This window comes from Octodon degus, unplaced genomic scaffold (genome assembly GCF_000260255.1).
Source record: "Octodon degus isolate 3935 unplaced genomic scaffold, OctDeg1.0 scaffold00004, whole genome shotgun sequence".
Classification (NCBI taxonomy): Eukaryota; Metazoa; Chordata; class Mammalia; order Rodentia; family Octodontidae; genus Octodon; species Octodon degus.
This window is the reverse complement of record NW_004524580.1, coordinates 7,981,955-7,992,542: the sequence shown is the minus strand read 5'-3', so window position 1 is coordinate 7,992,542 and position 10,588 is coordinate 7,981,955. Positions and strand designations below refer to the sequence as shown.

General features: G+C 35.9%; 1 protein-coding gene across 1 annotated transcript in view; it reads right to left on the bottom strand.

Moving 5' to 3' along the window:
• Ptprq (protein tyrosine phosphatase, receptor type Q) overlaps positions 1–10,588 on the bottom strand; it is a 219,508-nt gene that overhangs the window by 122,856 nt on the left and 86,064 nt on the right. The window contains exons 24-25 of the mRNA XM_023716180.1: positions 9,064–9,205; positions 6,218–6,487 (exon numbers count right to left, since the gene is read on the bottom strand). Coding sequence (XP_023571948.1) covers positions 6,218–6,487; positions 9,064–9,205 — 412 coding nt within the window. The remainder of the gene's footprint in view (positions 1–6,217; positions 6,488–9,063; positions 9,206–10,588) is intronic.

Below are 10,588 nucleotides of genomic sequence, written 5' to 3'. Positions count from 1 at the left end.
GGCCTGCTCCTGGGGACCTGCTGTGCCATCCCCACCCCCGAGGCACAAGGAAACAGCAATTGAGACTGGGCACTGGGCATTGTGGTGAGCGCCTGTAATTCCAGAGCTTGGGAGGCTGTAAACAGGCGGATCACTATGAGTCCGATCTAGTAGTGAGACCCTAAACACCCTGTAGACCCTTCCCTAAAATACAAAAAATAAAATAAAATAAACAAAAAAACCCAACTGAATTAGTTACCAGATACGCCACTGAGACTGAGAACTCAACAAGGGAAAGTGCTATGGAAAGACACGGGTGATTTTCTAATGAGGCCCTTAACTGTAATCATTTCTATATCTATGCAAACATCTATTTACTATAATAGTCAACTTTATCTCACTAAAATAACTGTGAGAATGCTTGGTGTTATTTTATAATATCAAAAGCAATGCCAACTAATATAATTTCACAAAGTAGCAGAATACATAGAATTTCAGAAAGTACCAATATCCTCTGCTCCAAAATTAGTCTGAACAACTACTATGAATATAACAATACACAATATATTAATTATTGTCACACTCCTATTATCTTGTTTTTAAACTGTTTTATTCTTTTTACTTTCTCTGTTTAAAATATAATAACTTAAAGAAGAAAACATATTTTAAAAGTAAAACAAATTTCCAAATGGAGATCACAGTTAGTCATAATCATAGTATTCTGAGTAATCTCTGCTTCACTTGAGGTTGTCCACAAAACAGGAATCTTAGGAAGTACATAGCAAATGCGTTTCTTAGATAGTTCCTAACAATATGGTGGTCAAGCCATTGCAGAATAGAATTGAGAGTATAGAGAAATACAGTAATATGTAATATTTAGGTAATATTTAAGGAAGTAAGAGTAGGGAAAAACTGAACATATTCTTCATCAATCTTTCTTATCACCAACATAACTGTAAGTTCAGGGGACTTTCATGGGAAAGTCCTATTTATGACATCAGATCAAAAGTTAACAAAGAACCTACCACTAAAAAGAACACTGCAAAAAACTGCCATTGTATATTTTATTTTCCTTAATTAAATTTTGGCATCTGACAGTTATTGTTTATTTTTCTGTTGGTTCTAAATTACAGAACTTGAGAGATTTGAGTGAACTCAAAACTATAAAATTCTCTTCCACAAAATGATAATTTTTTAATCTCAACATTCAATTACATTTGCTATTACTTGGCAATAACATGGATAAGCATATGCATTTTGCATCAATTCAAATCTCTAACAGCCAAATCTTTAATACTTAAGAACTTGCCACATTTTTTTTGTTACCTATATCTTGGCACAAAGTGTTATCAGAGGAACCTGCTTTGGAGACCTTCATTTCTCTGCCTCATTCCAACATGCTTGGTTGTGACAATAGAGATAATGTACACACTAAGCACTAATCTCCTATAAATTTAATGTTACATGTTTAGCTGGGGCCATATATGACCAAGTTTAATAATAATTCCTGGAAGAAATGTTGAAGTCAAACACCAGGCAGTAATAGAGTGAGTCAAATTTGATTTCACTTCATGTCAAAAACAAGTATGGAGTCAGTGACTCAGAGCTGGCTATGCACTATGACTAATCTTAGACTACCATAAATTAGAAGTTTGCAACAGCTATAAAAATGCTCCCATTCCAAACTATGAATCCTTAGTTCCTACTAAGCTTTTAACACACAATTCATGGGAACCCAGATAAAGACTAATTATTACCTAATATAAACAACAATCATAAATGCAATTACAAATTACACTAAAAATTTATGAATAAGATTGAAAAATATTTTGAAGCAGTAATTAATACTTATGTTTCATATAGTTGGGCATTTCTTTTATTTTTTATTTTATTATTATTTTTTAATGTATTTGGTACAGGGTTTCACTACGCAGATAGAACTTATAGTGATCCTCCTGTTTTCAGCCTCCCCAGTGCTGGGACTACAAGCATGCATGACCATGCTTAGTCTCTGTGACTGGCTCAGTGCACCCAGTGGTGGAGCCGACACAGCATTTGGTGCTAGGGATCCAACTCCAGTCCCAGCACTTGCCTAAGCAGGCGATTAGTCCACTGAGCTATCTCATTGGCCCTGGTTGAAACTTTCTTTAACTAAAACACTTATATTTGGCTTAAAGGAAGCAGTTCTCTTCAAAGTTTAGCTGATGCACGTGTAGAAATAACATAACCCAAGTAGAGCAAAAATATTTACGTAAAATACTGAATATTAAACCAGGCTTGTGGATGTTGTCCTGTAATTCTGGCCTCAGGAGGCTGAGGCAGAAGGATTACAAGTTTAGGCCAAGACTCAGGAACTTAGCAACTTAGTAAGGTCTTACCTGAAAATAAGCATAACACATAGACCTGGGGGTTTAACTCAGAATACCGTGGGAGCAATTCTATTTTAAGTACCCCACCAACAAAGGAAAAAAAGATTAGAAGTAAGCAGTTCATTTCTTATGTTTAAATCTATATGTCAACCATGCATTTCTGTTACAATCTATGAGTAAAACAGGAGTAAATAAGACATGTTCCTCCCAAGAAAACCAAAAATTTATAGTGGAACTGATGGTTCCCAAATTTTAGCTTTGTATTACCCATCCATATTTATTAAATCAAGAATTCTGAAATCTCATTCTCAAGTTCTGAGTAATTCTTTGACTTAGCATCCCTTCAGTCTCCACCTAGTAGCCTTTTAATCCTGAATTAAGATCCAACTGAGGGCCGGGGAGATAGCTCAGTGGAATAAGCACTTGCCTGGCAAGTGCAAGGTCCTGAGTTCAATCCCATGTTCCACAAAAAAAAAAAAGATCCAATGGTTTACAGAGACTGGACCATATCTTCAGGTGGCTCTACATCAAGTACACATTGCTGTTTGACTCTGTGTCTTGGTTTTCCCGAATGTCTCATTTGTGCCTTTAACCTAGCTTTCATTTTGAGAACCATTGTACCCCGTAATAATAATTCCTCTGCCCCTCTTTTGGGAGGTCTGAAACTCTAACTTATTTCAGAAATACTGCCTTTTGTCAATTCACTGAGGTTCAGTTCTTGTCCAGTAATCCAGAGCAGATTATCTGGTGCTGTACCACCCTCACTCAGACCACCTGCCTGGATCTGAACATATTTCCTTCTCCCAGGCTCCAAATAGGGCTAGCATGCTGTCCTCTCATCAGGAAAACACCTGTCACTGCTCAATGGGCTTGTCTGACATTGTTTGTCTATCCTAAAAGTATCCTGGGTACTGTGTTACTTCCCCAGAAGAGATTAGAGGTTGAAATTCAAAGACATCACCACTTAAGGCCATGATTCAGCAAGCAAATGATGAAATGCAAGAAGTTTTAGTATCAAAATTTGGCATGTGTTTTAGTCTCTAATAAGGAATTTCCATGTAAGAAGAGATTTGAAGAATACATAAAATTTTAGGACTGGGGATATAGCTCAGCAATCTAAGTTCCTGCCTGGAAAGCGCAAGGACCGGAGTTTGATCCTCAGAAGCAGATGTGGTGGCACACACCCATAATCCCAGCACTGAGGAAGCTGAAACAGGACTATTACTATGAGTCTGAACTGCATAGCAAGACCCTATTTCAAATAAATGAATTTTTGAAAAACAATATATTTTTTAAAAGAATGAATAAGTTTCATGTGACGCAGGAAGGGATTAGAACACAGATAAAATAAGTAAACCAATCTAGAGGTACAAGGATGTTAGGAATATTTTCAAAAAAGATAATCTGATTGACTACTGGCCCATGAAGATATTTACATAATGTTTTCTAACATGAATGAATTAAATCCATTGTGCGTAACAAGTGAAGTTTGTCTAGAGGTACCAGTTGTACAAGGAGATGCAGTGAAGATCCACAAGAATGAAAAGAATAGGAAAGAAAAGAGGAAAAGATATACATTGTAATCCAAAACGGGCAATGTATCTGAAAGCATCCTTTGACTTGTATAATTGGCTTACATGTTTTAATGTTCTTCAGTCCATTAGCCAAGAACACTGTTTTTCATTCTGTATATATTATAATTGACTTAATAAGTTCTTATAAACAAAATAAATGTATCCAATGCCAGAAAAATAAAAGGAGCTGAGGAAAGGAGGAAACAAATGAAATGTCCTATACATGCATAAGCAATTTACTACAGCAAATGTAATCATTATGTGCTGTGTGGTACTAATAAGTTATTTTAAAAGAATGAAAAAGTAGAGGAGAAACAATTTCTGATGATGAATCCTAGGATATATTTTGTAGATAACAAGATGGAGAACTGTTTATAAAATATTCATTTCATTATCACTTGTACTTCAGATACCCAAGTTTGCATGTCTAGCCCTTATACTTCAGATATTAAACTTCAACTGACAACACTTAAATAGTCTAAACTGCACAATAAAACGCATTCAGCTTAGGTGAAGAGATGCAAAGGTGGGGCTGATGAATTAGTGGGGTGATGAGACTACAGGAAAGAGGGTGAACAGACAGCGGTAGAAGTTAAGTTCAATAAAAATAGGCAAACTGAAGTCATGACAGGGACTGAATTGATAAGATGTGATTATATAGGAGACAGAGAACAGCAAAAAACACTGAGTATTGAGGACCAACTGATTATCAAAGATAGGCATACAAAAACAAGGAAGTGAGGACATTGTGTGAAACGTAAATTCCATTTTTAGTATATTTGTGGTTAACACACCAACAAAGCTATCAGCTGGAACTTTCCAACAATTTTTTTGCATGTGGGTGTGAAAGAGAAATAGAGAGTAAATTCCAAGAGAGTGGAATTGATATTTTAGAGTAATGTTCTAGAGAAGACATGAGACTGAATTACGTGTGTCTGTCTGGCAAGTGCAAGGTCCCAAGTTTGATCCTCAATACCAGAAAAAAAAAAAAAAAAAAAAGACTGAATTGAAAAAGAGCAGTAAGATCTCAAAGAAGAGGGATGCAAAGTACATCCTGAAGGAGGATATGCAGAAGGCATAAAGGAAGATATGGACAGATTTCAATGGAAAGGAAGACTAATCAACATATTTGAAATTATTAGGAAAATAATGTAACATTACATATGGATGAGACAGAGGGCGAATAAGCCTAATAATGGAAATAACATTTTCCTATTGAAAATTGATGAAGTTTTAACAAGAGATGTACAGAGGACGGTGCAGCAGCTGGACTGGTTACGAAAGATGATTTTATAGCTGAAGAGGGCTGAATCATTTTTGTTTCTCGAACAATATTAAGCAGCAAGCAGATTGTGAAAAACAACTTGTGGGATCTTCCCAGACTTAAGAATTTTTCCAGAAGTTGACTCACAGTGATATGGTTTGAGATGGAAAAAGCAAAAGAAGGTGTCACTAAAATGTAATTATTCCAGCCCAGAAAGAGCAACTATTGTGGTGGGCAGAAAAACTACACTGGAAGGATGACAAAGAAAGGATGCTGAGCTAGGTGCTAAAGCCAGGAACATGGCGGGCTGGGTCTTCAAGTTCTCAGTTTACAGCCTTAACAGTAGAAAGATGCAGTACAATGAAGTCATGCAGATTTCAAAAGGAAAAGCGGGGTTCAAATACATTTACAAGATGGGGGTTTGGGTATGCCAGAAGCAATTAAGTATGCTAATATGGTCCCTATTAAGGACGGCTTCTAAGGAAGTGGTATTATCAGCAAAGATTCATATTTTAATTTATATGCAAAGAGTGAATGTGGGGAAAGAAAGAAAACAAAAATTATGACAGGAAGGACCACGGTGAGGGAGAATTCAGAGTTTGTTACACACTAGAGCTTAATGACTTTTTTATTCAAGTAATAAGAAAACAAAAAAAAAGTGTATAGAAAATGAAATAGATGGAAATGAACAATGCTGTAGCCATAGTCCAGGGAAGCTTCTACCGTTCCATAAAAACAACTGAGAGGAGAGAAAATATATATCCTGGGAAGTTCGCATGTTCTTTTCTTTTTAAATATTATGGTAAAGCATACTTCAGTAAGTTGGAGCCTTTTGTATAAGCATAGCAGAGCCAATTTTTTCTCTTCCCTTTTTTCCACCTCTCCATGCTGTGGAAAACTACACAACTGTATTTTTAAATATGTGTTGAATATTTTTATATAAGTGAGTTATAAAGATTACAAACCATACTGACACATGTACGGCCATGTTTCATGTTAGTTACCTATTTCCAAGAAATGTTTCATGTTACCTGCTTCAGGGAGAGTACTGACATTGCATGCGCTTTCATTGCCTTCTCCAGCTGAAGTTGAAGCTCTTACTCGAAAGACATATGAAGTATTAGCAAGAAGTTCCACAAAAGTATACATGTGATCTTTGGGAGACACTTCTGTAGAATTCCTTTCGAATGTTATCAGATAATGTGTAATTATTCCGTTTGTTTTGTTTGGTGGGTCCCACTTCACTGAAACTGACTGCCAGTTACTTGCCGCACACTCTACATTCTGCACAACATCTGGAACTTAAGGAAAAACATATGCTCAAAGTTAAAATTTAAACATGTGTAGTGTACAAATTATTGAACTATATGATTGCTAGATAAAATTATGCTTAATATTAAAGAACAAATGAAAATCTCATATGTCAACTTTTCAGCAGGTACTCAACACTTTAATGTAGACTGAATTAAATTGCTGTTGACCCATTTTCTATGCTGTCCTGTTAATTCTTACAATATTGAATCAGTCACTGGATGTTCTCATAGGTCCCAGTAGAAGTCACAGTCTCAAAAGTTTAGAAGAAACTGCATAGCCTCAAGCATAGGAAGTGATTTTTCTTATCAGATTTTCCTTAAACAGAAAAGCACAGTCTCAGACATATATTATTGTGGAACCTTTTAATGCAAAACATAAAGGGAAGTGATCCCATAATGTGGCATATCTAGGCTGAAGGACTAAAAAATCTAGGGGTCTTGCTTTTATATTAAGAGTTTTCTTTGAAGATAACTTTAAGAATTTATCCTTCATCCCTTTAGAAGTTTTTAGAAGATTTAAGGAGTCTGTTTCCCCCACCCGAGCCCAGGACATCTAAATTTACTTGAAAGTAGCTCAGTGTCTCAAGAGTCTACTATATCTGGTTCACTTGCATGAGAAGTAACACTCCAGTCCACCAAAGTGACTGCACAGAGGAGACTGGCCACATGCCACAGGAAAGGGCAACAATATCCCCAGCGGCAGTGTCAATACAATGACTTTTCTTATTACAACATGAAAAGAATAGTAGCAGGGAAATGGGCATGGAGTCAATCTGTACCTTATAAACTATAAACAGTAGAAGAAAATAACTTTTAACCACTGTCTCAAACATAGTGCGTTAAAAAAACACTCCAGTAATCTGGTACTTAACTATTATTCTCCTGACCTAAATTGCATTTTATCCCTCTATAAAACAAAGGCATCGGCACAAAAGAAAATACCTCTGGAATGTATGACAATTAAAAGATCATTTCTGGAATGATCAAAGTCTGTGACAATTAAATATCATTAATTACCCAATTTCTTACTTTAAAATTTTGCAATAATCTTTTTACCAAGTAAGTTAACATGAGACAGTTAGACAACTATCAAAGATCCAGTTTGCAAATGTAAATTTATGAACATCTATTTCAAGGACTGTGAGCCTCAAAACAAATAATTAACCAATAATATTATAATTCTCACAGGAAAAAATTGTTTATTATTTAGCTGACCAGAACATAGAATATGATAGTATAATTGTATATTACTGTTATAGATGTGTATTGATTGCTATAAGGCTAGGCATGAATTTTATTGATTTCCTTATAGGTTGAACTTTTTTTTTTGGTTGAACATTTGCATATACTATCACTCACTGTCCTCCGCATTTCATAGAGTCAACCCCAATCTTTACCTCTAGGCAGAAGATTAAGTTCTAATTTTTGAAGGTTATTTCCATAAATACCAGCTGAGTTATAACTTCTTCATACACAATATAGAAATGATGACATCAATATTTTATAGAGCATATATTGTGTGTCTAGAACTCTGATAAATGCTTTCCATAAATCTTTCCAAGTATTTTTACCACATCTCATAAGCTGACCATGGCTAATCCATGCTCTTCAGAATGCCGAAGCGTAGGAGTCTTTGCAATGTTTTACAACTACTAAGTCATGGTGTAAGATTCAAATTCAGACACTGACCTCAGAGAATGAACTTTTACCTACCAAAAATACTATATAAAGTGTCGTATAAGCAGGTGATGAAAAAAAATCAGATATTCATAATTTAAAATAAAAATGATTACTTTAGCAGTGAGTTCTCTCCAATCTCATTTGAAAGATTCACTAAAACACAGTCGTGCATTGAGGGGTGCTGAGCAGAGATGACTAGAGCAGGAATTTGCACTCATTAAGTAATCACCGGCAAGAACAAAACACATGAGGAGGAGATGGAAGGCCCACTAGGGAGTAGGAAAAATACATTTCCATGTACTTTCCCGCCATAAAGTAGATGATAAATTAAAATTTTTTCAGTGACCACAGAAAAGCGAGCTATGGTACAGCCCCCTGTGCTCCAGGAGGAAAGTTGCTGGGGACCTAGGCTGGTAAGATTTCAGAGGCTTTGCATGTTACAAGGGGCCTGTGGATACAGAGGACTGAGGCAGGGACTCCTCCTCTTCAAACACTACAACTCATCTTCATAAAGAAAATCATAGATATGTTTTATAAATCAACTCATTCTGTTGGAAATGACTGCTCATTTCCCCTTTCTCTCTGCTATCCTAGATAATCAGAAGGAAAAGATAATTTCATACTACATGTCTAGAAACCTAAAGTTTCTAGATCGATGAAATAGAATAGTCTTTTATTTCAACTTTCTCAGTTAAAAAAGAAAAGGTAGCTTAAGTATAAGTGTATAAACACCATCATATGCCTTAAGACAACCTGATCAAGCCTAACCTTGAAAGTATAGGCATTCCCGTTCCCTATGAGTAAAATATCTTCCACATAAACTAAGAGAGGGAAAAGGTTTAAATAGACGAGGAAACATTTCAAGCTCAAAACTCATGTCTAACCTGATTCATGGGTTGTGAATTTGACTACATTACTGAATTGGTTGCCATTTCCTACTTTGGTAAATGCGGACACACTGACAGAGTAAGTGCTGACTGGTTCCAGGCCAACAAGTTGAGCTTCATGCTGAAAACCTGAAATATTCTGGAAAAAAAAAATTATTCACAATTCAGCATCAAAAACCTATAGATAGAAGAAATAGTTCAATACAAGAAAGCTGTTCCTTTATATTTAACCTGTGATTCCATGGATACTGTAAAATTAAAATGAGACAAATACCTTTGTTTCCCACCCTAGATTGTGTCCAGTTTATGGCAGGAAGATAAAGGGAGCCCCGGGTTGCCTTAGGAAATCTCATAATCACCATTTAAGGAAAAAAGCAAAAGTTTTGTTTTCATCTAATCCCCCTTTGTGTTACTAGGCATTTCTTGCTGATTATTTTCCTAAACTTTGTTTAACTTACAGTTCTTAAATTTAAATTTTGAAGTAGGAACTGTCGATGAGCAGCATACCTTGGCTTTTCCTGAGTTCATCTGAATTCATTTTCTACACCTACTCACATGCCTCATGGACCAATTTAGTCATCAGCTACTGCATGCTATGCTTGGGGGGAGGCGTAAAGCAGGGACTAAAAATCTCACTCCATGGAGCTTAAATTAGTCATTTACACAGACAACTCCTAAATTTCTAATTTGACACAACTTTTAGAAAAATGATGAAAGAATGAAAAGAAGTTGTCATAATTTTGTGGGAAAAAAAAACATTACTGTTGAGAATGAAGTTTTCATTCAAAAAAGCTGGCCTAACCAAAAGCAGAAGTGAAAATAATTCCTACAGAAAGAAAAGACAATCTCCCATGTGGTGTAAATTTTAAAATAGTACATTACATCTGACAAAATATAAACCATGTTGTATTTATAGCAGAAATTTATTAAGAATATTAACTCTTGAGGCAGTTACAACCAGAGTCACATTTTAATCTTTTTCTTTTTTAATTTATATATTTGGTACAGGGTCTCACTACCCAGCTCAGACTTAGTGATCCTCCTGTCTCAGCCTCCCCAGCGCAGGGATTACAGGTGTGCACCACCACACCCAGTTTCAGACGTGGCCAGCTCTGCACACAGGCTGGGCATGCAGGCTCTGCATACAGTACCAGGAATCGAACCCGGGTCCTTATGCTTGCCAGGCAGGCACTTAGACCGCAGAGCTATCTTCCCAGCCACTACAGTCACATTTTAAAGTCATCTGTAGGAAGTCACTGGTGTGCTGTATCATCCTATTTCTTTTCATTCTTCAGCACTTATAGTTGACAAAAGCATGTGGACATATGACTGGAAAACATAAGACATGATCTCTGCCATCAAGGCATCTATGTATTAATCAGAGAAATCTACAAACAACTGCTGACTGAAAACAAATTAAACATGAAACAAGTAAATTTTGATTTTAGTTAGAAAGGGTGAATATCCGGAAAAAGGAATGAACTCAAAAGATTAAAGTAGAAGGTGTAAGACCACAGTGAAC